Here is a 26,839-nt window from a genome sequence, read left to right as displayed (position 1 = left end):
ATTATTTTGTATTTTATTTTACAGTAGTTCTTGCGAAGTTCGCCATTTTACTTCCGGTACAGCAAATCATAAAATTTTATTTGAATTGTTCATGTTTTTTCGTGCTTATTATCGGTTAAAAGTGGATTCCGCGCGCGAGAGATTATCGAAAGTGTTTTTTAAATCGTTTGTCGTAAAATGTAAGTATCGTGCAATCGTTATCGTGATTGTCGTGATCGGCGATCTACTTTCGTTCGGAATCGATAGAAATCTTGTTTGTATATTTCACGCCGAGGTAAAACGAAAACCTAGAAGTAGATTTCGCACGCGAAAAATTATCGAAAGTGTTTCGTGAAATGCTCGCAATGGGAAATCATCGGATTTGGTATCGACGAGCTACTTTTACCTGGAATCATCGACTTCTCTTCGCATATTTTTCAACGAAATGCAGCAAACATGAAATGTGCCAGAATTATTGTCAGGTATGTACGTTCATATCATCATTTTATAATTATCTGCCTTGACTACAATTTGCAATTAGAATATTTCATGCATGTGCAATTATTTCCGATATTTACTAAAATATTTCAAATTTTATTTTTGTATTGAATAATTGCTATATATTTTTAATTGAGTTTTTTGTGCTTTTTTTCTCTAAATATATATTCACTTCATATTACGCGCGAAAAGTGCAATTAAGAACAAAGTTGCTGCAACGTGATTGGTTTGCTATTTTAACGTTTTCGAATATTGCGCTCTTTAATAGATTTCAAACTGAAATTAGTCAAATAACGCGACAGATGATAAAATTCAAATCGCTCCGTACGTTTTATCGACACGATCCGCTTCTACTTGATACCGATTGAAATCATTGTCACATATTTTATGTTATTTTGTTGCTGCATCGAGAACATGGCTGGCTATCACCAGGTATGTTGTTCCATAACCAGCGGATTTAATTATTTATTCATGTGCTTTTGAATAGTTGAATAATGGGAATATAATAAATAAGCCGAAATCATTACTTTCTAACCTTGCTATGTTTTACGTATATAAAGATATAAGAGTAACATAAAAAATTTAATCAACTAAAACTTTTTTAATTTTTTGTAACTTTCAGTTTAATAATACAATCATGAATTAGAATTGCAAAAATTGTATTTTATTTTTGAAAATTTCAAGAAAAATTATTTAGTATTAAAATTGTTTTAATTTTAATAAAACTTTTGTCACAATAATAAAACAATGATACAAAAAAACATCAGCAAGAATATATTAAAAATTGCTATTTTTACGGAAATTTGTTTAAAAAATACGTGCACTAATGGCAAATATTGCGATTAGAATAAAGAATAGGCAGTTAAAACAGAAGTAGGAGATAAGAAAGCATATAATCACATTTGATTATTAATGCTGCAAATATAAATTTACACATTTTTAAATCAAGCGTATTATATTGCAAATAAACTTTTTGAAGAGTTTAAACTTTTAAAATTTTTTATGCAAATAGATATTTTATTCTGAAATAAAAATTTTGTTCTTAATATTTTTTTTTTTAATATCTATATATCAATTTCTGAATGAGAGCTTTATAATAAATTTATGTAATTTACAATTAATGAAATTTAATGTTAAATAAGAATTCAAAGAGATCTATATGCAATATTTTATAGGTTTTTTATGAAATCAACGATAATGTTGAAGTTCTATCGTGTATCGTATTTTTTTTATTTCTTTTCTCTCAGTGGGTGTATACATATTTTTCTGATCGCTTTTTTTTTTACATATACAAATTTCGAGGAATTGTCGAGGTCGTCAAAATGTTTTTTTTACTAGTTTTTCGTCGTACATAACTTTTCTTTCGTGCCACGTTTGTTTTAATTATTCGAATGGACAGTCTTGGTTTTTTACGATCCTATTTGTATGATGGATTAAGACATTTACACGCATGTTTTTGCTTCCTAAAATGATGATATTTCGCATTTATCCCAATTGTTCAGAGGACAGTCTTGCTTTTACGATTGTGATTGTGCAATGAAATGAAACGTACACACACGCTCTCTTCTTCCAAAATTTCCTCGCTCTAACAGGCTTACCCTGCTGAAAATAAATGAATTACAAAGAACTGACATTTTAAGATCAATTCTTTTTTATTCATCTATTTTTTGTAGGGTGACATTACGCGATTCCAACTGCAATATACTCGCATATATTATCATTCTTCGAAATAAGCGCGCAGTCGCGCGCGCTGATCTCGAAGAATCATCTTTTAATCATTTCTCATTTATATACATATTGCATCTACGCGATAACTCGTCATAAAGTAGTGAGAGACGTACGTTGTGAATTTTTTTTCCATAAAATTTCTATGAGACTATGTCAATAACGCTTCAATAAAAACAGCCACGAGATAATTCTAAGCAAGTCTTTACCTCTCTTTATTGACAAAAGAAAAAAAGAGGATATCGCGCGTTGCGTGGCTCCGTGTATTTCGCGTGTTTCGGAAAAGTGTCGCTTGGTCGAAACAACTAACCGTTTACTTTCTTTGGCAGAAAACAACGTAAGCGTACTCGGTTAACATCAGTCTCGCGATTAAAGGGATCTTGAAAACGAGGCGCCGAACTTTCGAACGGCGGAAGCCTATGGCTTCTTAGATCGCTTTACTCTACACGAGTCCGCAATCCGGTGTCTGCGGAGATACTACGACTCTCTGCGCACTGTGAAATCTCATAATCGTTAGCGTATTTTACGATCACATCGATAAATGCCGTTTCTTGAAGAGCAGTTTAAATTTATTTACATAGTTAAGGCGCTAGTCGCTCGATTGAATGATCGGTTCGTACAGACTATTTAATATAGTGCACAAGTAACAGTTAGGACGTAAAGGAGGACATGCACACGCCCTCCTTATCCTTCCTTTTTTTTTCACGATGTTCTTAATGCTACATATTTCATTAAAGTTGGCACTATTTGAAAAACGTTTCGTTCGCGGAAAGTCGGTTTTTAAATCAAATTTATCGAACCACATTCTTATCGCACTTTTAAATATTCTGAATTAAAAAAAAAAAATTTGAAAACCAATATTCAATTTTCAAATTAAAAAAATATAATTTCGCATATTAAAGATCTGTAATTTTTTTTTTTTTTTTGCTTTATTTAATCGATTTATTCTTTACGACGGGGATAACATGTAACGCTGCGGTCGCTGCAGCGTGTTTAAAATCTTGTAAAATGCAATACTCGTTCCCGCTAATCGATCGTATCTACATTCGTACATAGAATGGCTTTGTTAATAAGTAGATCGCACACTAGTGAAGCGGAGATATTCGCGTGGAAGTTGGCGTTTTCACCCTGTATATCGATAGTTGGTCGTCGCGAAAGTAATGGATCGGTCAATCAGACTTCTTTTTCGTCGTAAAACGCACGTTTCGTACAATAAGACAATGCAACAGTATAATTCGATGATAGAAAGATAAATGCTATCAAAAAACGTACATCGTTAATCGTCAAATGTTTCCACCTGCTTCTCAATTGATTGCGCATATCGTCGATAAGATTTTTGGTGTTTCCTCTGGACTCGACGGTGTGTCGTACGTGGTACATACAGGGCTGTATACGAAGGCCATTGTTTTATGTGTATAATAACGGCAGTATTTGGCGCAACGTAGGTCAGTTAGTTGAGACGCCTCTTCGACAAGCAGACCTGAGAGTCTCTCCCGTCACTTCTCATCTCCAATCAATTAAATTGTCCCTTACATATATTAAACTACCATCTTCATTGAGATTTCATAAAATTTCCGCACATAGACGACGAATGATTTTAAGAAGGGATGATTTCTCATCTCTCTCTCTCTCTCATCTCTCTCTCTCTCTCTCTCTCTCTCTCTCTCTCTCTCTCTCTCTCTCTCTGAATAACGTTAAATCGTCCGGCGAAGATACCAACTCGAACCAGCGAATCTCGATCATACGTGTATAGTGAATTCTTGTCTTTCTTGCTCTTTCCTTTGCTGATATCTGCAACAGACAATGCAAGTCTGTTCTCAAAAGTATATAATTTTTCATAAATTCTAATTATTCATAAAATATTTATTTTCAATTAATCTCAATAGATTTATTAATCTTTTAATCAACTGGCATTTTGATATCCAAAGTCATAACCGAGCAGTAGTTCCACGCAGACGAATTAATGATATTTGAAATTTACACAGAAAGAATGTCCCAAGTGTCGTACTTTTGATTATTACATTCGATGATTAATCACATCGGTTATTTTAAGAATCGAATAAAAGTTTCGTTAAATTATAATTTTAATATCTCTAAAAATTATCGACGCCTGAACAATTATAATTCTTTCTCGCTCGGATTCTACTGTGCAGAAACAATACGTGTTGCTCGGGACATTTTGCGTACAAACAATTGAATCAAATAGAACTTTCGGGGGTTCGCCCGGGCTTCTATCACTTAGTGCTTACGACTCATCTACAGAAACCGATACCTAGCGAGCATAGATTCGACGGCCTCGATCGGTAGTCTGCCCAAACTGCCGCCGTGGCGGGTTCCGGCCGACAAACCCTGCCATTCACGATCACGTTCGCGATCACGATCACGGTCGCACTCCACGTCGCTCAATTCGCGGCTGTCGCTGAATCCGCTTGGCGGCAATAGCGTCATGTCCTCCACCGAACTGTTGAGCAGATTAGATCATTTGTCGAGTTAAAAAGAAAGTTCTTCTCAAATCCATTTCTTATCCGTAAAATAATATTTCATGATTACACCGCTGATCTTATCATCTTAACACACAATATCTTTCATGTTTGTCTAGAATTCTGTAAGATTGTATATTTTACGCAACTTTTTTAAATATGATTGTGCGATTTTTTTCTTGTTTGTATCAACACGTGTTAGAGCATTTCGAAATATTTTTCTTCCTATGAAAAACATGAGGCTTTAGAACGAAGCGCAACGATGCGATTTAATACGTAATTAATAATAGTCACAAGATAAATATGTAAATGCTTGTCTCGTAAAAGATTTTCCAGCTGCTATAATTTGCATTATTGCGCTTCCTTCTCGCGTCGACGTGAAAACCGATGAGGCTGATGTCGAATAATCAAGACTGAGTGCTATGTGGAAACAAACAAACCTTGGCTACCTGCGAGTAGACCGGCTCGGCTGTCTGCTTCGTCGTCTCGCGAGCGAGGGCGAGCCTTCGTTGTTAGATTCCGTACTCGATTCCACACCTCGCGAAAATACATCTGCAAAGAATCGCGCTGTTAGATGTTGCAGCTCGTTCTTTTGTAAATTATTTTCTACATTGTTTTCCTCGTGTTAAACAACAAAGAGAACGGGAATATGCAATTATACCTCTACAAGGCTTTACTGGCACTCTATAACTAGGCCCGGCGCACTCGCCGCAAGGACTGCCGGACGTGTCGCTTCCGGAGCCTTGTCGACTCGATCGTAGTTTGCTCTCGGCTTCCGCAATGCTCGGGAAGTAGCGCTGCTTGTGCCACCTTGGTGTTTTCGACCTGCGCGTGAAAGAACACCAGAAGGAGGAAGAGAAGAGGAGAAAAGCAAAGGCGCAAGAGCAAAACGAATTCAATTTCCCGTGCAGCCGGTTAAGTTAGGCAAACAGCGGAAGCAGGCAATTACCTTTCGAACTCCACGGTGGATCTCTCGTAGTCGATGGTGTTGATGTCCTCGTTTTCTAGGTGACCGAACGTCTTAAATTGCATCGTGTAATCGAGCGTTGCCGTCGTCACCGAGCGATTCTCTCTGCCGGGAACGCTGAATGTCGCATACGGACTTATCTCGTACATTTCTGCGAACGATAACGTAGCATCTGCGGAACTGCATTCGTGAATTCGATTCGTTTATCGCCGCATGTCGACATACATACCTGATCCGTGATCGGTAGACTTGTGATTTTCCTGCTTCACGGGCGAGCTGGTGTAAACCTGATGATTACGCCTGTTGTCTCGCTCAGCCGTGGATTTCAGTTGAACGGTCGACATGCAGCTGGACAGATGATGGTGCTGTTGTTGATGCTGCTGCTGCTGAATCATTCCTAATCCCGTCTGCTGTTGCTGCTGTTGTCCCGGCAATATTTCGCCCAAGTAGTTCGCTCTATTGAAAAAGAAACAAGCAAGACGAATCGGTCAAAGAAGACTTTAATGAGAATCTGATTCCGGCGGTAAGCAAGTGACAAGAAAATTTGAAGAAGGAACTTGAAAAAATGATCGGTTACCTGCCGCTGCGTTTGAGCATGACGTATCCGAGAATAACAGCGGAAACGACCAAGATGATTGCGCAGATGAGCGGCACAACGACGTACAGAACTTTGTGATTAGGCACAGTCCGCTTGATTTCGTCTTCCATTATCAGATCATTGGGCGGACCGATGCTGACTCCGCTTAACGTGGTCGTGGCGAATTCCATCTGGACTTGAGTCGAGCCGGCGTCGTTGTGCGCCGTCAAGCGCAGACTGTACCACGATGCCGTTTTCAAATCGCGAATCACGAGGTTTTCGGTTGCTTTGCTGGCTACCAGGATCCACGGTTCCGTGACGAGACGCCTGCGATACTCGACCATGTAGTATTGAATAGGACACCCACCGTTAGGCCACGATAATAAATTCAGATTCACCGACGTGCCGTTCGCCGAGATAATGTCCCTTTCCTTAGGCAGCAGAGGCGCTGAAATATAAATATTTTAATCGAAACTTGGAGTCGAATTCACGTTAGATAGATTCGAAGAGATAAATTCTGTCTAGATTTTGCAGTACATTTTGATTACTCGAGAGACGTTTTACTTACCGGTGCCTTTCGTTGTCGCGCTGATTAACGGGCTCGGATCGCCGGTGTCGACGCGATTATGCGCCGTTAAATGCGCTAGATAGGAAGAACCACACTTTAGTCCGGAGAGTACGAACTCCGTCTGCTCGGGAGATATAGCGATTTCTTCCCATCCGCCTTGGTCTCTCTTGTAGCTTAAAACGTAACCTGGCGAAAAAAGATTTTCTTTACAGTATACACGTGTGACAAACGCGATTGTTAATTGCTTCTTCAATTTTGTTACCTTGTATTGTAGCACCGCCATTGTCGGGATGATTCCAGCGAAAGCGGATACTGTTGGTCGTTGTATATTGCAACTCCAACGATGGTGCTCTCGGTGGCATCACCACGACTAGTGAATACGTGATGGAATCGTCACCGAATAAATTACTAGCCGAGCAAGTGTAATTTCCCGCGACCGACTGTTCCAATCCTAAAAAAATCATTAGGGACATTAGAACGATAGCGAAGATTTATACCGTGCACAAACTTAATTGAATTTTCACGCAAGTAGTTAAATAAATTCCTACCGCGTATGACAAGATGCCCGTCGGGCGTAAGCTCGTAATGTCTGCCGGTGGTAATTTGCCCATTTCTGTACGTCCAGATTGGTCGTGGCGTAGGATTTCCCACCACTAAACACGACAGTGTGACCGACGATTTTACAGCTCTTCTTAATACTTGCGAGAACGATGCCACTCTAGCGGGAGCTACGGAACGCATTCTATACTCTTACAATTGTACGGAAAAATTCAATGGAAGAAATATCGGCAAAATATGAAGCGTGCAGAAAGTTAATTTGTCATCTTTAAAAATTTCAAGCATGCATTTAAAGCACCTCTGGTGTTCGTTGTCTGCGTAACTATAGTAGTTCGTTCGCCTTCGCCCAGTCCGGTCGTCGCCGATACCCAAAATTCGTACAATTGTCTGAAAAATTAGGAACCGGTTTGCAGAAACAATTAAAGACCTGGAATCGTTGCAATATTCCCGCGTACCTCTCCACTAGATCCCGCAGTTCCATCGTAAGAGTGTCCGTGGGCGACGACGGCGGTTCGTGCATCGTGTGCGCATTGTGATTATTGGAACCGGCTTCTCTGCTGTACACGGTGTACTTCGAGACGTTTCCGTTCGGCTGCAACGGCGGCAGCCACGAAACCAATATGCTTTCCGCCGTTAATGCCAGCGCTTTGATGCCGGCGGGCGCGCCGGGAACTGCGAAAAGAATCGTTCACGTTGAATGTTTTGTTTTTCTTCAAACTTTTCATCAAAATTAAACATCTCACCGTCCTCTTCCGTCATACAGAAAATCGGCGCGCTCAGCGCGCCATCCCCGGCGCCCGTGTAAGCCAACACTTTGATCGAGTAATTCGTGTATTTATACAGCGTGTGCAGATAAGTGTCCGTGCTCGATGTCCTTTTCACTTCGCCGACAGTCGATATGTCCACTGCGACGGGAAAGAAATCGAATTATGAATATTTTCTCAAATAAATATTTCGCGAACACTTTCGTCTATCATTGTTCCAATCGGCAGACTCACTGTTATCAGTGGGGACCGGTCTGTAGTAAACCTTGTATCCTTGAATGATTCCACCGTGCTGATGAGGCGGCGGAGCACTCCAGGATACTTTGACACTTTGGGAGGACAGCGGAACGCATGTCACTTGAGTCGGTGGCGTTTCCGGTACTGTAAAGCAAAGGTTTCGAAAATTTTTTTTTGTAAGATTTTGTTATCGAGCGCGTTCTGTCTTCTGCCTTATTGTACCTCCTTCTTGAGTAGTGCCCACGATGGGCGCGCTGGCCGGTCCACTGGCTATGCTATTGAAGGCTCTGATCGAAATGTCGTACTTCGTGAATTTTCTTAGGCCGGTAAGCTGCACTTTTGTCGACGCCCAACCGTTCACGGTTAGACTTTTGCTCTGATTAACGCCCGAGGTCGAGGACGAGTGTTCCGACCATGTCACTATGTAGCCCAGCAGATCGCCGTTACACGATTCTTTCGGAGGAGGCTAAAAAAACAGACGTACGCCGATGCCATATTTTTACAATCTATTTTCTTTCCATTTTATAACATCGGTGTTTAATTTATCCAAAGAATGTCAACGCTAGAACTTATTTCTATTTTTCCTTCTTCAAAAAGGGATAAAGAGAAGAGTAAAATTATTGATTTCATCATTTACACATCGCAACGATAATCACGGAACATCTGATAAAACGTATTCTTATAGATTTGAATAATTTTTATAGGAAATTACGAACTATTAGTTTGATTGCTTTTTCGTAATATTCCAGTTAATATTAAAATATATTAAACATATTATACATAAATATAAATTAAACAAATATAATAGAATGGCATCGAGAGCCGTCGCAGGATGTTAGTGCTAAATTTTTAATTTATTTTTATAAAGAATTATTTAATAAATTAGTCTACAAGAGACAGTTAGATTGCACACCGATCTCACATCGAGATACCTAATGTGTGCGAAATTATAGGTATATTGTTCTCATATCGAGAAACATTAACTTACATATAGGAATTATTGGGGAGAAAGGAAGAGAGAAAAAATATCAGGGCGCGAGTGGCCCATAAATTAACCTATTAAAATTAATAATAGTTAATATTAAAAGCGCTCATTAGTGACGTTCGAGTCGCCAGAATTGCTCACCTGCCAACTGATCATGAGCTCTCCGGGCCCCGCGGATTGCACCTTGATGTTTTGCGGCGGTTCAGTGGGTGCTGTTACAGAGGGTGCAGTGTTATACGATATGCAGTAAGGCTTCGGTCATACGATCGCATTGTCACATGAAGCATTTACCTTCCTCCTGCGTCTTCGCCACGACGGTTTCCGTGGGCGCGCTCGCGTCGATGGAGTTTATCGCGAATATCCTGAAGGTATAGGTGACGGCTGGATGAAGACCGCCGACCAGAGCTACCTCTTGATCGTCGCCGGTGGTCTCGAACGGAGATAAGCCTAGAATTGATATTAGAGTTACGAATGGGGGGCGGTGGGGCGCGGAGGTGGCGGATAGAGTCGCGGTATCGATCGGGAGCATGTGGACGAACCGTTTTGGGTTGGATGTATAGAGTTACCGCTATTGGAGCTTCCTGGCGTGTACGTGACATTGTGCGTTTTAATAGGATTCCAATCATCGGTCATGCCGTGCGGGCTGTATTGTATCACGTAATTTCTTATAGGGCTGTTTCCGTCGAAGGCCCGCTTCCATAATAACCGTATCGATCGAGAACCGATCTCTATTACTTCCAATCCGGTCGGAGGATCCGGTCTCTCTGTAAGATATAAAGCAAACCCCTTTTTTTTCTTCTTCGCGCGCTCCCGACGCGATTGATTGAAAAATTCGAGTTATCGTTGCAAAATTGAAGCGTTCGTAAAAAAATTATGCGCTCACCCTGAACTGCCAAATAAATCAAGTGTTCGCTTCTTCCGTAAGCGTTATCGGCGGTGCACCGATAAACTCCGGAATCCTGCCGGTCGCTATTTGCAATCGACAATTGCGATTTAAGGCCATTGTCAGTCTTTATTTGACCGATGCTTAGCCTGTGATTGCTCATGTCCAATCGATCGCTGTTGTGCATCCATTGAACTTCTATAGGATTATCGCCGATTACAGTGCAGTCGATGGTTACGGACTCTCCACGGCGAATGGTTACGTTTTTACTCTGAAATTCGAATCTCGCTGGCTCTGTGGAAATAGACAAATTTTGTTTCATGTAGTTTCTAATTAGTTCTACGAGTCCAAAAACAGGATGATTTTATTACAAGATAAAGATTATAATAGAGACAAACTATAGTGAGAGTGAAAGAGAAATGTAACTCGATTAGCGGAAATCGCTTTTTAGCTTATCTAGTTTAGCTCTTATCAGTTTTCTTCTGATTTGTTTGATTTTCAAAAAGTTGTAAATTTCATCGTCACTATTTTCTCATATTTGCCAATGTTATAAATATGAATTCGCAGAAAGTACAGACTCTATTGGCATTTTTGAATGCGCATTGGAGTTTTTCGCACCGCTCGAATCGTCAGATTTCGCCACGTTAGATCGCGATTATTGATCTACGATTCGTAACGTCAGTCGCGCATTCTTACCATGCACCGACACATATATCACTTTGCTGAGTCCCGATCCGATGCCATTGTTAGCCCGACAGAGATAGTAACCCTCATCCTGTGGGCCGGCGGAAGCCGTCCACAAAGACCCATTAGGTAGTATCGTGAGTCTGCCATCGGAACCATCCAGCAGCGGCTGATAGTCGTTGGACGTTCTGCCTCTGGCACGCAGCCACGTGATACGCGGCGGCGGAAAGCCTTTCGCCTCGCAATGGACGTTCAACGGGTTGCCCAGAAGGGTCGCTACGTCCTGCGGCTCGAATATCCACTGCGGCGGCACTTTCACCAGGAGCTCCGCCGTGTGATTAACCTTGGCCGCGCTATTCGTGGCTACGCAGGTGTACTTGCCGCTGTGCCGCGACGACAGCTCCTTGAAGACGAGCAGGCTGAAGAACTCGGCACCACGCTCTTCGATCTGCGCGCAAAAACCCGTTCGCGAATAAGAATACAGCGCTGTCTTCATTACTCTAATAAGCTGCGCGTGAAAAATGCACAATTTCCGCGTGGAAAGAGAATGAGAAACGAAGGACGTAAAACCCGAGTTTTCTTACATGCGGGAGTTAAAATTTGATCTCATTGAGTTTCCACGTGTTTGAAGAGCATTTATTCGCAGAAGATGAATATCTCTCGCAAGACTTTTATCACTGCGGAATATGTATTTTCCATTTTCAAGGGGAGAAACGTCGCGGAAAAACACAAAAGGATTACAAAATTAGTTTTTGTAGATGAAATATGTGCATAATTCCGAATGAAAATTTCAGCTTGCTTTACTTTTTTTCCGCTCTCCCGTCGGTGACGCGGAATACGAGAAATTATCGAACGCCCGCCGCACAAAGATAAACCCCGCGCGGGCTGAAATAATGCTTACGCGAAGGGAGGAGGGCAGTGGTTCGCCGTCCTTCAACCAGGAAATGTAGATCGGAAGATCGCCCGACGTCACGCTGCACGTCACTTGAGCACGACTGCCTTCTTGCGAATTTGCGGGGAAGCCGAAGGGACTCATTACCGGAGGACCTGTGCAAAATACGCGCGAGCGTGAGCTAGTTATACATTATGCATATTGCCACAGTATGTCATCTTCTCCATATAATTCCACATAATTTTTCCCGCATTGATTCTTTCACAGCGAGACTCGTGAGAGCGTCACGATGATATTTTCTGGCGAAGATGTATCGTCTTGCGTGACGCGCGATATTAACGCCTTCGAGAGCGTGCACGAGAGCTTGTTAACGATTATTTAATTAACCTCTGATTTTATCCGAGTGGTTTCGACTCCACTGTTCCCTTTGTTCTCACTTACTGTTGACGGTTAGCAGTATATCTCTATTGGCGGTCTCCCCAGAACTCGCTCGGACTATACACGTGTAAGTGCCGGCGTCATTCGGGTCCACCGTGAGGATCGTAAGGTGCCCCTCGCTGTCGACCCGGTGCCTGATGTCAAAAGGCAACTCAGCGCCACCTCGGCTCCACTCGACCGATGTGATCGGATATCCTGAGTAAGGACACGCTATTGTGATGTCGACACCGGCGATGGCGCGAGCCGGCCCGATCGATCGTATGTACGGCGGACCTAAAAATGGTTTCTTTATTATAGAACGAGTTCACTTCTGTTAATTAATCCACTCTCTTCCTCGTCTCAATTAAGCCATCCGACTGGGTTATTCTCGACAGCTTATGAGTGCGAGAAATTCATAAATCTATGTTTAGTCGTGTTGGATATAACGAAAGTGTGATTTTACGAACTTCGATTGGCGAAATTTAATCTCATATTTATAAAATATTCTTATCTGTTCTCATATTTATAAACGGTATCGCTTTTTGCGATACACGCGATCACGTCGGAGATTTTAAAGACAACCACTACGTATATCATACCGTAAATATTCAATCTAGCTTTGTGCCCGACAGTCGCCAAGGTATTAGACGCCACGCAAGCGTACAGGCCGCCGTCCTCGGTGCCCGCCGATGAAATGTTTAAGTGACTGATCACGTCACCGGATTGATCCACGTATTGGCCTATCGCGTATCTGCGTGTACAGAATTTGATTAGAATACCGCGCGGCATAACGGCGATATCGGAATATAGATACGATCTACCTGTGCCCGGTCGCAATCTGGCTGAGCGGTTCACCGTCCAGTAACCACGTGAAGGATGGTGTTGGCGAGCCGGTAGCGGAACATCGTAGGGAAACCGGCGGACCCGGTCGTAGCGCTTGCTCGATAAACGTGTACTGCAGTTCCGGGACCGTATCTGAAAATTCGTTTTCGAAAATGTTGTAAGGGAAAACGGAGCGGAACGAAATAGCCAATCTTTTTCGAAAATTCGGGAAAAAGAGTGGCGATATATTTACATAAGAAAAGAAAAAAAAGCGACGACGAAGTTGATATCCGACGGTGGAATGCATGTTGCGCGCGGAAAATAGATGCAAATAAATTTATGTATATATTTTCCGCGCAAAGAGATATACAAATTAATTAGTGTGTGTGTTTTCCGCACATGTTGCGTTCTTCCGGCGGATATCAATTTTTGTATCTTTTTTTACATATAAATACATCTATTCTTCTACACACATATATATGTATATAAATTTATATACTTATATAAACGAATTTATAAACTTATACAAACAAATTTAAATAAAAAACCGGCGCGGAAATAGATGGGGATGTAACGGATGCTAAAAACGAACGATGCGTTCGCTGACCTCCGAGCTTCAGTTCAGCGGTGGCCTGAGCGTTTTCCTTGTCGCTCCTCACCAAACACTGATACATCCCTTTGTCCCTGCGACCGACGGAGCCTATCACGAGCACCAGGGGAGCCAACAATTTGATCCTCGTGTCCTGCGCGGTCAATACTGGTACACCGTCGTGCAGCCACTCAACGCTCTCGACCGGATATCCCTCGACCGTGCAGTTCATCGTGGCGGTATCACCGGAATTAATGACCTGCGAATGACGACAGGCGAATCTGTTTGTATCCCGCAGCCGAAACACGATTCGCAATTTGACTACGCGACTTTTAAATCAACAGTATCTTCGAAGTCTTCCCGCCTGCCTTCGAGTTACATTTAATTTGGCGTGCTATTTTTTTATTCATGATGCCGACCTAATAAATTTAGGTCGGCACGCTCATTATTCAACAATTGTTTCATTAAATGCTAATTTCATATCGTTGATATTATTCATAATTAATAACAAAGCTTACATAATCATTATTTAGCTTAAACCAATTTTCCATTACAGTCGCAGAAATTAGAGTAGTATGATTTTGTAAACGGATTTAACTTGGTTTGTATTAATTGCTTTTCCAAAGTAATCGGATGAGTGATTTTCGCTAAACGATAATATAATCCGTCCTCCGACAGAAGCTCGATAATATTTTCTAAAACATGGATAACTTTTTAATTAATTTTTAAATTTCGAACGAAATCCTCTCGTCCTGGATACGTTGCATTAGTTTACACAATTTTATTCTGACAATATAAAATTCCGTGTATTCGAGAAAGAGCGACGATTCGCTTGTATAAATCAGATTGTGTTGTTCATACCTGCACACGCGGCTGAATCCGAGCGTTTAGCTTTGAAGTGACCGACAAGTGCGTCTCCGCTCTCTGCTCGCCGAGTTGATTGCTAGCTCGGCAAACGTATCTTCCAGCGTCCTGCGCGTCTACGCGACGAATTTGCATTAAATCACCCCAAAGCTGGATACGGCCGAACGACTCGACCGGGATCGAGTGGCCTGCGACAAGACATCCGGATGTATCTGTCTTGTGCCAGTCATGTCTGCGAAGTTACTTCGATAATGTGTTTAGCGCTAGATTAGATTTACTTTGAAATCGATACGCACGCTTTGCATAAAAAGAAAAACGAGATCCTAAGATTGTGTATAGGTTTTCTGATAGAACGAGTCGATTCCTCGACAACTAACGTTCGGCAAGATTCCTGTTCAATATTCAAGAGCTGCACCTATCGGGTTTCTTTTTCCTTGCGGCATAATATATTCATTGTATTAGGGTGATGTTTAAACGTAATACGGTATCCCGCGCTATCGAGGAATCGATGTTTGAACACAGCTAGTAGTTTGTTCGGCGGTACCGTTAACATAGCTTATTCGGTAAACATTCCCCTAATTAAACCAACCATTAACATCGCGATACCAGGTAAATTGCGGCGGCGGGCTTCCTTGCGCCGAGCACGTGAGGTGAACGTCGGAGCCGCTTTCGGCGGAAATAGCGATTTCGGATCGTTGCATCAATCGTGGCGGCGAACCACCGGTTGGCTCTACAAATAAAACGGAGAGATAAGTCTAAAGGAGATGAATGAGCGGCAAAGAGAATAATCCTTCTGACTGTTACAGAGTGAAAATCCAGATGGATTGAATTTTAAACGGAACTCGATTTTACATTATACCCGCGAAAGATCTAGCCGGTTCTAGCGGTTACCCGTGACTGTTAAAGTGGCGGGTTCGCTTCTCCTCCGTTCGCTGGTCAGAGCATGCAGGGTTAAGCACGAATACGTCGCTCTGCCGTCTTCTGGTCTGGCGGCCCTGATATGAAGATCGCCCTGTGAGGTTACCACGAATCTTCCGCCTGTGAACAAAGTCGGGTCACACACACACACACACACACATATATACATAGACATATACACAGGTCGATTTAATATACTACCTCAAGTATCGCACGTTTTTCTCTCCGCTCTGTCGATTTAGCAAAGTTAATAAAATTTTTATGAGTCAAGTTTTCTCGTGTCCAAACCTTATTGCAAAATTTCGCAGCTTTTTTTCAGCAAGTATATTGAAGCAAATAACTATTCTTCTAAATTCTACAAAATTAAATGAAAAGTGGAATCTTATAGAGAGTAACCTTGCCAAAATTCGTTAATTTTTCAATCATTTATAATTCAAGCGTTATCGACGCTCCGATTTCCGAAATAACCGCCTCTCTTTTTTTTTTAATAAACTCTCGGTGTTCATGGCTCGGATAAAATGTGCGGCTTTTAAAGCGATACACTTTGTATGCAGATTAGGAATTACAAAAATTTCAACGTACAATTTCGAACGTGTTTCACCTGAACAAAGTTTCCCCCCCGCTCATCACTATTGCGGTGAGGAAATACTTCACCCGACTTCGTGATTTGTACCACTTCCTTCTATAGCGGCAGACTTGTGAGCGGGAATACCATTCGACTTCTCAGAATTCAGAAGCTGGGAAATATCAATAATAAATCCGTGAACGTGCGCGCGGTACCAGCAATATTTTCTCTCGTATTTCAAGTCGGGAGCAAAGGGTTATGCAAAATCCTCAACATCTGTCGATGAAACCCCTTCGGATCATGGACGGGCGTACCGTCGGGCGTGAAATTTTCAATTTGGCTCAACCAACGGACAGCCATCGAGCAGCCCGGTTTACCGACTCGCTAAAGCCGTCTCACTATTTCGGATTGACCTGCCAGATTCTTTTTTTGCCATCACGCCCGCGGAACATTACGAATTTTCGCGCGCCGCGAATTTTCCATCGAGAATAATTAATATCGAAGGGATATCTCTCTTCTCTCTCTCTTTCGAGGATACATTTTGCTACACTACTATTTCCCGATACATTGTTCCCAAAAAACAAAACACTGCGAAATAATTTGGGATGCGTATGATTTTATTTTGTGTGCAATATTTTTATTATTTTTTTGAAATAATTACTTTTTTGTGGTTGATTATTTTATGGGAAAATACCCGGGGGGCTAATTTTATTTTCCGAATTCATTGATTGGAAAAACAATGGTAAAATTACATGGTGAAATGTGGAATATTAAATTTGATTGTCTCTGAAACTGCAAAAATTGTATTAGAAACGACGTCGAATATTCTATCTTAGACGTGATTCGAATAATACGATTCTAATGACAATATCTCTCTGGAACTGATTGTAAGCATGAAGATGTATTCATCACGGATACGATTCCGGGTGCTTCTCCACCCTACGACGTCTAACAAGAACCATTGTCGCTGGTTCGATATCGTTATAATGCGTCAATGATAGAAACGTCATGTTCTTCCCGCAACGTACAACCGGAATCTCATGTCTTCGAATCAGGGTACGATATCCGCGACGTCGCGACATAATAGTTATTGCGTAGACATGCATGTGCCGTATCTCTTAACTTTCCTTTTGTGGAAAATTGCGTTTTCATATTCACTCGTCTCGAATTAACGTTTCTCGCTAAGCTTTATTCTAAAATATCATAATTTGAATCCACACGATCCAATCCAGAGTTGTTTCAGATTCTTAATTCCGCACTGTCTGTTAAATATTAATCGGAAATCTATCGTTTTTTCACGCGTAAGGAGAAAGAAATAAAGCAGATATTTCTGACAACGACGGGAAATAATTTTTTTGCGTCACTTTTTGAACATTCAAATTTGATTCTAAAAATACGTAATGCGAATCGATGTGATCATTTTAAATGTGTACGTGCTAGGTTAATCTAATGCGATATGTGATCATTAGAGCAGGCAGAGACATTTGACCAGAAACAAATTAAATGGAACAAAGTATAACGCTAAGTGCGATTAAGTGCCGTTTTCGGGGAACGACAGGCATTATTCGTGGAACTGGCGAAGAAAAAGAGTAACCGTTGAGAGAGCAAAAAGTGAAAAGTGATATCGAAGATTGCGTTGTGAGTGGATCGAATTGTGAAAACAATTAGAAACATGCTGCATTAATTATATATATATATATATAATTAATTATATTAAACAAATCATCTATTATTCAATTAAATGCAAACTCTATTACAAATGTTAATTCTTCATTTCCGTTTCATATCGATTGCCATTAGTCAGCAATCTATAACCGTCTCCGATTAAGAAAAAAAAAAAAGGAAGAAAACCGGATATTTTCGGCAAACGGGGCGAGAAATCGTCTTTCACGCGGAACTGCTGTATCGCATCGGGTTTCGTTACGGGCGCGACTTCTGTATCACGCTTCGTTCCTCCTTATCTTCGCCGGTATTGGCACGATGACGGACGGCGGAATCGACGTCGTCACCTTGGATGCGATATTTCTCGCCGCGGCGCGCGTCCGCGCGCGTGCCGGCGATAACCGCGGGGGTGGCACACACGCCGACGTACGGCATCGGGAGACACGTCGTCGCAGCAGCTAGAACCCGACGTGTTGCAGGTGCCGCTTTCGTATATACGGCGGCACAATGTTAGCCGCCTAGTTACGAAACAAACGTATCAAGCCCCGACATGACGCGATGCTTCCCATGATATTCCAGCGGCGCACGCATACACATAGTTACGCGCACACCGGCACCAGTTACGTGCAACCGAGCGGCATAAATATGTATGGGACATGAATGCCTGAGCGTGTACAGGACGATCTAAACCGCCGAGTTAGCGCACGTACGTGTGTGGCTCGGATGCATGTATATATGTAAAATATATATATATATATATATATATATATATATTTGCGTGCGAATCTGTGCGCTCACGCGCGCTTGCCGGATGTTTCGTTCGAGAGATCAAGCATTTTATACTTACTCTATATGCTGCTCGCTTTGCCGGCGGTCGTAATTGCGTTAATCCTTTTTAGAACGAGCTCTTCTTTTAAGAAATTCATCCGCGACTCGTAAATAATGTAACGACCCTTTAAGCAACGTGGCCTCGCGATTAAAAATTGCTATGCGTAAAAGATTATGGAAAGCCGTGAATTTTTGCGCTCCGGATCCGCTTTCGTCTTGTCGAATTCTTCTCTTCGGTCGCTTTAACCGCGAGTGCATTGACAGATTTATGCTCGTAACTCAACTTTAACGCGTAAACGGTGTACTCGTTCGCGTCACAATGGATATCGACAAAAAAATCGATGGACGGAATTAGGGCGAGTTTGTTTTTCCTGCAGCGATACCGCTGCGAGATCGAAAATTAACGATACGAGACACGCATGACACTCGGCTGTGTGGTTCATGTTTAAACGAGAATTGCTCTCAAGGCAATTTAACGTCCATATGCGTTACATTAAATTAAAATGACAGACGTTGTCTCAATGCTCGCGCAATAACTCACCGGTGTCTGTATTTCCAGGTAGCAGAATAGCGTCGTCACGGAACCAGGAGGTTACAGTGAGGTGTTCCTTAACATCTTCCCGGGCTGTACAGGACAACACCGCGTTGCATCCTTCCATGACGGGCTGTCTGTTTACTCTGACGTCGTATCCGGGTACCGTCAATACTGTAAGTACACATCAAATTGTAGTGATACGCTTAATTTTGAGGATAATTCCTGCTGAAAGGATTTTGCATTTATATGCGACGCATTTTGCAAAGGTTAATTCTAAAAGATTGATTTGCAAAATAATCGAAGCAAAAAAATGCAGTTTAAGTGTGTAAAACTCATTTGTTAAACACGTCTTACGGATTATTGATAAATCAGAAAATGAATCGTCGTCGTTGATTTTCTACATATGCAGTGTGCATGCATTAATTACATTTTTTTCTGTGGAATTTGTGATAAAATTTAGATGAATTTTTCTTCAGAAAAATGTCAAAATATTAATAGATATCAAAAATTGGAAACATTATAAACGATAAAAATAAGAGGTTTCTTTAAAAATTGAGTTTTTGAACTGCTAATAAAGAATAAAATTTTATTCTTCCAATAATTTTAAATAAATTTTAACAAGGCTTTAATTCAACGTTTGGTCATTGAAATATTTAAAATAAAAGCTTTAAATATTCGTGATATTCTATTAAATTTTTGATAAGAGAGAATTAACTTAAAATTAATCAAAGAATTAACGTATTAAAATATATTTGACGTGAGGCACATTCTGTTATATTCGTCTATAAAGTCCGAGAAAAAGAGGAAAGAAAACTAAAACTGGGTGAAGTGACGTAGCGTTGAAAGCGGAAGATGGATGATTATTAAGAAGTTACCGCAGGCAGAAAGTGGAAAATAAGACATAGGAAAGTAAAAGCATGCATAATGGACGATCAAACTTATTTCAAGTCCATGGACAATGGCTGTGTCGTAATGCGTTTCACTCCGTTTATTCCGTTATAACGCGTGAACTTTATTTACGAGAATAAAACATTACGTACTTGTGTGTCGCGCGCGTCCACAAACTAGGCACTTTATAGAGCGAAATCAAATCACACCATGTGCATAATCCCGGTAAGAATGTCTCACCGCCACAAATGAGATCCGTCCAATTACGCTCAGTATTTTATTCGATATAACGCGTCTAATTCGCGGCTGAGGCACGAGATATTGAGGTACGAGACGAGCTCTCTCCCTAAACCTAATCACTCTCAATCTAAGCACACACTCATACATCAATATGTAACAGCGATGCCGGGAAACAGCGCTTAGGTCGCGCATCCCCGTCCTCCGGGGACACACACCTGCTTCGCCGCGTACACATGCATGCGGGTGGGCGCTCCTGTGTGTACTCCACTCCTACATTCTGTTATAATGAATGTCGGCACAAAGTGTGCGATTAATTTCCTGCATTTGCATTTTCAGTTACATTAACCGCGTAATCGCTAAGTTAATATGGTAACACAAAATGTTATTACATCTACATCGCCCCGCGTTATCCCGGAGCCTGTTACCTCCCCGTAGATCGAATTTAGATGCGATCTAATCTGAGAGTGTCATCTTTTAATTAAAACGACATGTGTTCTGTCACTCCTAAGTGCAATATGCGATATTAACGCTTCTGACGTATTAGACGTATTATTGTTACTATTGTGGATAAGAAATACTTTTCAATGCGTTTAAATTCTGCAAAATCATATATGCACGATCGGCACACAATGTGCCTATTACGGGGGGGGCGCCAAGATTACTGAAAAATTCACGTTTCTCAAATATCGGCGAGGGCACCCCACGGATTCGTCCGTAAACATTCGTGCCGATGTAGCGCGCGCGATTTCCTCGATAGCAAAGCGGGCGGGGGGGGGGGGGGACGAGGTAGCGAAACGAGGGAGTTAAAAAGCTCCGGGCGAATGGGGCCAAGGGACGTGCATCGGGGAGAAGACGCGAAACGAGAAAAGCTAGAGTGGTTGCGAGTCGGAGGAACTGCCGCCCGCGCAGTGACGAAACGTGGGTCGCGTCCGCGTCCCATCCCTTTCCGTCGTCCCGGGCGTCGGAAATTGGGGGCCTTCTCGGATGGCGTCCCGACGCCCGGGCACCCTCCGCCGCGACCCCGTCAGACGCCGGTTCGTGAATCGGGCGGCGAAGGGGCGCGGGTGGAAGGGGGGGACCGTCGTACGTGACGATAAAATTGAGATGCGCCGGCGAGAAGGGCGCGGCGTGGCGCGAGCGAGCGAGGGTGAAACGAAATGTGCAAATAAAGCCAATATGCGCGCGGATCTCCAGCCAGGCGAGCAACGATATTTCCACGAATTTCTTGAAATCGTTGGAATTAACTTTCCTCCTCTCTTCTCGGCGCTGGGATCTGCCCCTCCCCGACACACCCGGGGCTTCTTCCCTCTCGCGCGATCGCTCATGCCGAATCTCTGATATCGCCGCGCGCGCGCTCGCTCACCGCCCATTACGCGCTGATGCAGCGTGAAAATGCACAGGCACCGTGGCGTATCGATGCATCGCCGCCACGAAGCGTGTTTCGCCAGACTTACGCTTGTACAGGGTTCTTACCTCGGGTTAGAGTTTTAAAATCAAATTTTCTGGAGATGGATTTCCGCCGGGGCGGCGTATATATCGCCACTTACATCGCGACTAGCCGGGGACCGCGTCGGAAATGGGGCAAATATTTAGAGAGGCGGATAAAGTTTGATAAAGGCGAACGAACTTATTCGAATTATTTATCTCGCCGGAGGACACATCGCACGTTGCAATCGCGCCTGGAAGCCCGGGTGATTCTTTAATTGCATTTCTTAAATGTTTCGCTGCCAGTTTCCGTATCTCACGACGAGATATTTCTTGCGAAATTTGTTTTTTCGGAAAAACAAAAATGCGCTCCGCGCGTGATTAAAACCGTCGACCGTTTTGCTGGAATTACACATATACAAGCATTTGTCGTCCGAAAAGGGCGAACCTTTTTCTGCCCGGGACCATTTCTCGAGAACTAGTGGCGGGTTGCTAATGTGGTTACGTTCTTTTTCTAGTCGCGCGCCTTCCCCACCTCCCCCCCCCCACCCTCCCGCTGATAAAATGGAGAAAATAAAGAAGAATAAGAGCGGTACGCTGGAGAATCGTCCGTCTGCGGAAACGGGTGATCTCTCACTGCGCGGTGGGCAATAATTCTTTCCTATAGCATCCATACTCGGCACGTGTATGGAGAAATACGATTTCGTCGCGAAATACGAGCGTATAAATATCCAGTACACAAATTTTAAGGGATTAGGGTGTAAGATATGATACAATGTGCGACTCGGCCGTTTAATCCCCATGCATGCGCAGCATTTATTGCGCCCGCCGGTGTTTATTACACTTCCCTCCGCGCTCATTTCGTAATCTCCTTTAAAATTCAATCCGTCGAACGTACGAAGCCCTGATCTGACACGAATTTCGGTTCTTATATTAAATCTTAATTTACATACATTATTATATATAAAAGTGAGGCGATTATTTATTCATCTCTTCACGGGTGAATTCATGAAGATTCTTTCTTTTTCGACGTTAAATATCCCTCGGGCGATTTTTCGTTACCGGGAAAACCGCGGCGGAATGCAAAGTACGTGAAATATAAGACCCCCGCGGTCGGTATATACATTTCACGTGCACCTACTATAATGAAATCACTTGAAAAAAAAAATAAAAAGAGTTGAGATTAAGCGAACCGCTTGGCGGAACGTCATCACCGTGCGGCGATTATTCTCTCGCTAAAGGTTAAGCCGGCGCGATACATTTCCCCTTTTTTAAATTTTTTAAGACGCGAACACCTCTTCAGACATTATTCTCCGCGCCACCGGCCGTGCTCGACGACGGTGTTACGCAGGATAATGAATATTTCCTTCGTCCCGTTAGATCCCACCCTCGGGACGAGTGTTCTTCTCGCCGAAGGCCGGACACGTTGGTACCGAATTCTCGACCTCGACGTCGGAAAGCGCGGCCCTTACAAAAGGGGATTTCGACAATGACTCTCTCTTGGAGCATAAGTCCTTTGGCGTGGGGCTAACACGTGGGGATGGCCGATGTCATTTTAGATAAGTGAACCGTTCCTTTTTGGCTCGCTCGTTTCAGAGGAAGCACCGGTAGAAGGTTCGCCTTGGTCGCTGTTCCCGTGTACAGAGAGAAATAAAGTGAAACGAGGGGGAGATTGCGGGGAGGGATGGGGGATCTTAGATAATCCCCAACTTCCGCGTTGCATTAATGAACGCGTGTCGCGCTATTACATGCGAATAGCAATTAACTTTTAAGCGCTATTGCGCGAGATTATACGGCGTAATAGTTGTACATAATAACTTGTTATCGCCATTCAGCGTTTTGTCTTTTTTTTTTTCTAAAAAAGGAAATTTAACATTGGCGAGAAATGTTTATACGCAATTGAGTTACACGTGAAGTAATTAATTAACTTTGACTTTCCATTTGCTGAAAAAAAAATTAAGTAACAAATGCCATTTTAAAGAAATATTTTAAGGACTTTTTATTAAGGATATACTAAAACTACTAAAATGATATATGTACGTCAGCGATAAAATGTCAACTTTTCAACTTGGCAATTTGTGTTGTTTTAAAAAAACCAGATTCACGGGAAAAATAACTTCAATTTATGTATGACGACCGCCGTGCATCATTTCGAAGCTATATTAAACTTGTTTTCTCCGAAAAGCACCGAGCACAGAATAGCCTGATTATTTATGCCTATACTTTGGGGCGAACTGTGAACTTTTAACGAAAGCGCCGTGGGGAGGAGATAGATGAAGCTCTATATCGGCGGAGATGGTCCATGCGCGGGACAAGGACGGCGCGGCAAAGAGGTATCGATTGGACGTTCTTTCATCGTCCAGTGACTTTGGGGGAAAACTTTCGGAAACCACTAGCGGCGAAGCGAATTTTTCTTCCCATTTTAGTCGAATCATCCTGAAAAACTTTTCGCCCGAAGTTCCCGGACCGACGGCCGGAGCGCGCACATTCCGTCTCGCGTCTCGCGCGAGAAGCGGCTTTGAAAGGAGAGACAGCCGTCTTTGCAGCGGCATCAAAGAGTATTTGGATTTCTTCGAATTTGTATGCGCCGAGGAATACGGCAAGAAATACGACCGAGCTTCATTTTGCATTACGTGCATTTTGCACAAAAGTGTATTGAAATACGGTGAAACGTATTGTTTGACATGTGGCGTGCCGAGCTTTAAAACCGTCGATATTTCGCGCGAGAATCGTTTCACATCGTATTACATGCTGTGAGAGTATCATTATTTTTTTTTTTTTTAAATAAGTAACTTTGCTTGAATTTTTGACATTAGATTTCACGCGGTTTACGCGGCGGCAGTCAATTTTTGCAAAACCAACGTCACTTTTTCCCGGGTGGATTGAGAATGCGTCATGAAAATGCCGTCGGGAAAGCAAGCGTCCTAAGTGCAACGTAAGCTTAGAGCTTCGTGAAACCGATCAATGTTTACCCATTTAAAAGGTTACATGCACCGGCTAAAAAGTGAACAAGCGCGTCGCTTTCTTTCATCAACATCTATATATTTTTTCGCGCTATGCATTTATCATCTCATGCATAGATTCACCCGTTTCGATTTTATCACCGTAATGATATTCGAAGGACTGCTGCGAGTGTTATTGAAATAACATTTTACGCGAAAGTAAATTACTATTCAATCTTGGAAATTTCTCTTCAATTTTTTTCTTCCCCGGCTTCTTTTCGAGAAATCCTTCCTTTAGCTTTCGGCGTATATTCGGCAAAAAAGTATTTCAGCTCTCCACTCTTATTTCTAAAGACGTTTCTAAAGATGTGCATTCAATCGGTGATATCGGGAAATAATCTTTTTCGGGATTAGCGCTCTTACGTCAGACTTGTATTACTTGCTTTACTGATATTACTCGACTCGGTTATTTGGATCGAAGGTAAATCGAAAACGAAAGAAGGATTCTTCTCCAATTGCAGTCGTATAGCGAACGCCGGCGAATTTAGCGCGGCCGCCAGTAGTAATGATCGGTTTAAAATCAGCCATTTAAATGATGGCTCACGTAGCGCCGGCCGGACAAAGTTTTGTCCCTTCTCGGAGCTTTCAGCGCGCCGAAGACCCGCCCAGGTACTCGAATCGAACTTCCTCCGATACAATTTAACGGCTTTCAACCATTTCCCCCTTCGGTATTTACTTGGATAGCGTGAAGCCTCTCGGTCGAAAATGCGAGGTGTTGGCTCCGCACTCGCCGTAGCAGCACTCCGACGTAATGGGATGTTCGGTACCTCCAGTCCGTTATTCGCAACGAATCCCGTACGGGGAATGACGTTTCTTCGATAAATGACGGTTATCGCGCGTATTGCAGGCATTAATGGACTGTCGATTCGCAGTGGTGAAACGCAATAAGACTTTATCCGCGCGATAGGTTTTTCGTTTTTTTTTTTTTTTTTTTTCCCCGAAATAAAATACCACGACCGTTTTCGCTGGAACGATAACTTTTCTTAGTTAGTAAAAATGCAAAATAAATAAATTCTAACTTAAATGTTGCAAAGTTGAAAAAATATCTAAAGAAAAAATAAACATTTGACTCTTCGCTTGCGAAACTATCTCGCAGCTATAGTTTTTGGATCTGCAGGGAAAACATTTTGAAATCTCTCGGCCGTATAAGTTTCTACGTTAAGTCTACAAGACTATGCTTTCACTTTCGGGAGGGATAAGACGTGGATAAAATAACTCACCAGCGCGAAGAGTGACCTCGCGAGAAAGTACGGTCCCGACGGAGCTGGTCGCACGGCATCTATATCGGGCGTTGTGAACTTCGGCTCGAAAATCCTGAGCCAGGAACGGCGGAAAGTATAGCGTTCCGTTGCCCAGAAGTTGCCTGAGAGAATATAAAACAAGTCTCGCTGATATCCGCGTAACGGGACAAATGCGATAGCGGAATAAATATATAAGACAGTCATAAGAGAGTTTTCCGCTCCGTCCAGAGCTACGCGCGTCTACAAGGCACTTCGTTTTTATTTAAGCGAACAGTGTCCCGGGTAGAATTCACGCAAAAGCGAGCCGAACGCACGAGCGTGACGTTCGCTGGGCGTGCGTTAACGTGATTACGTGGCACGTGACTTACCTGAGCCCCGGAACCGCCGTGACCGATCTCTGATCCGGGCTGGTGATCCACGTGACGTGCGGCGTCGGGCTGCCGTGCGCCGAGCAGCCTAATTGAGAGCCCGTGGTGTTCGAGAAGACTAGGGTGTTCGGCGGCTCCAGGACGAAGACCGGGCCCTGCTGACCGAGCGCAAACTTCACGCCGCACCCTGAAACAAAAAAGCGCATTTCGTTAACGCCGCTTTCTATCGCGGCATCTCCCGCCAGCGTCTCACGCGCGCTCAATGAGAGACGGTCAAGCGCGATTAATTTAACTTGGCTAACTTATATTGTCTTTTATCCACTTAATTCTTAACGAGCCCACTGATGAGAAATTACGCGACAAGTATACCTCATTCAAGCGACGGTGAAAATTTTTATGTCACCCTTATCGAATCTATATTTAAAACGGACGATTAAAAATTGCTACGACGACAGTGATACGAAGGGCGCGCTTTATCAGCCCGGCATATGCAGATGTTGTGTCGCACAAATGAAATTTGTTCTAACAGTTCGTTATACGGTTATTTAAAAATCAATATCTTTCGCCATGTCTATTCTTCGCACAGCGATGGCGTATGCGACAGCGGCGGTGGTTCCGATTTAGATTTGCTCATGGATTAAACTCGAATGTCGAAACGATTATTCGATTTTGTTGGTC

General features: G+C 42.6%; 1 protein-coding gene and 1 long non-coding RNA gene across 6 annotated transcripts in view; one reads left to right on the top strand and one right to left on the bottom strand.

The window, feature by feature from the left end:
* Nucleotides 1-26,839, top strand: part of LOC105679993 (uncharacterized) — a 77,529-nt gene that overhangs the window by 440 nt on the left and 50,250 nt on the right. The window contains exons 2-3 of the long non-coding RNA XR_001101927.2: nucleotides 25-461; nucleotides 19,022-19,170. This is a non-coding gene — a long non-coding RNA (uncharacterized lncRNA). The remainder of the gene's footprint in view (nucleotides 1-24; nucleotides 462-19,021; nucleotides 19,171-26,839) is intronic.
* Nucleotides 1,678-26,839, bottom strand: part of Dscam3 (Down syndrome cell adhesion molecule 3) — an 89,844-nt gene continuing 64,682 nt past the window's right edge. Inside the window, exons 3-33 of one of the 5 annotated variants that reach the window (XM_067349055.1) lie at nucleotides 26,162-26,348; nucleotides 25,773-25,915; nucleotides 19,004-19,168; nucleotides 15,381-15,527; nucleotides 15,079-15,219; nucleotides 14,487-14,677; nucleotides 13,644-13,884; nucleotides 13,036-13,189; nucleotides 12,814-12,965; nucleotides 12,239-12,508; nucleotides 11,807-11,952; nucleotides 10,918-11,353; nucleotides 10,222-10,515; nucleotides 9,878-10,102; nucleotides 9,630-9,785; nucleotides 9,480-9,550; nucleotides 8,576-8,819; nucleotides 8,351-8,497; nucleotides 8,096-8,257; nucleotides 7,808-8,024; nucleotides 7,651-7,739; nucleotides 7,343-7,522; nucleotides 7,057-7,245; nucleotides 6,795-6,980; nucleotides 6,227-6,674; nucleotides 5,879-6,105; nucleotides 5,632-5,800; nucleotides 5,344-5,492; nucleotides 5,132-5,234; nucleotides 4,475-4,663; nucleotides 1,678-3,993 (exon numbers count right to left, since the gene is read on the bottom strand). In XM_067349055.1, coding sequence (XP_067205156.1) covers nucleotides 3,942-3,993; nucleotides 4,475-4,663; nucleotides 5,132-5,234; nucleotides 5,344-5,492; nucleotides 5,632-5,800; nucleotides 5,879-6,105; nucleotides 6,227-6,674; nucleotides 6,795-6,980; nucleotides 7,057-7,245; nucleotides 7,343-7,522; nucleotides 7,651-7,739; nucleotides 7,808-8,024; nucleotides 8,096-8,257; nucleotides 8,351-8,497; nucleotides 8,576-8,819; nucleotides 9,480-9,550; nucleotides 9,630-9,785; nucleotides 9,878-10,102; nucleotides 10,222-10,515; nucleotides 10,918-11,353; nucleotides 11,807-11,952; nucleotides 12,239-12,508; nucleotides 12,814-12,965; nucleotides 13,036-13,189; nucleotides 13,644-13,884; nucleotides 14,487-14,677; nucleotides 15,079-15,219; nucleotides 15,381-15,527; nucleotides 19,004-19,168; nucleotides 25,773-25,915; nucleotides 26,162-26,348 — 5,870 coding nt within the window. In that variant the 3' untranslated portion in view covers nucleotides 1,678-3,941. Of the gene's footprint in view, nucleotides 3,994-4,474; nucleotides 4,664-5,122; nucleotides 5,235-5,343; nucleotides 5,508-5,631; nucleotides 5,801-5,878; nucleotides 6,106-6,226; nucleotides 6,675-6,794; nucleotides 6,981-7,056; nucleotides 7,246-7,342; nucleotides 7,523-7,650; nucleotides 7,740-7,807; nucleotides 8,025-8,095; nucleotides 8,258-8,350; nucleotides 8,498-8,575; nucleotides 8,820-9,479; nucleotides 9,551-9,629; nucleotides 9,786-9,877; nucleotides 10,103-10,221; nucleotides 10,516-10,917; nucleotides 11,354-11,806; nucleotides 11,953-12,238; nucleotides 12,509-12,813; nucleotides 12,966-13,035; nucleotides 13,190-13,643; nucleotides 13,885-14,486; nucleotides 14,678-15,078; nucleotides 15,220-15,380; nucleotides 15,528-19,003; nucleotides 19,169-25,772; nucleotides 25,916-26,161; nucleotides 26,349-26,839 lie in introns of those variants that run through there. The other 4 variants (XM_012380363.2, XM_067349056.1, XM_067349058.1 and 1 more) reach the window with 4 other exon arrangements.

This window comes from Linepithema humile, chromosome 2 (assembly GCF_040581485.1).
Source record: "Linepithema humile isolate Giens D197 chromosome 2, Lhum_UNIL_v1.0, whole genome shotgun sequence".
Classification (NCBI taxonomy): Eukaryota; Metazoa; Arthropoda; class Insecta; order Hymenoptera; family Formicidae; genus Linepithema; species Linepithema humile.
The sequence above is the reverse complement of the archived record's forward strand: the minus strand, read 5'-3'. Positions and strand labels throughout refer to the sequence as shown.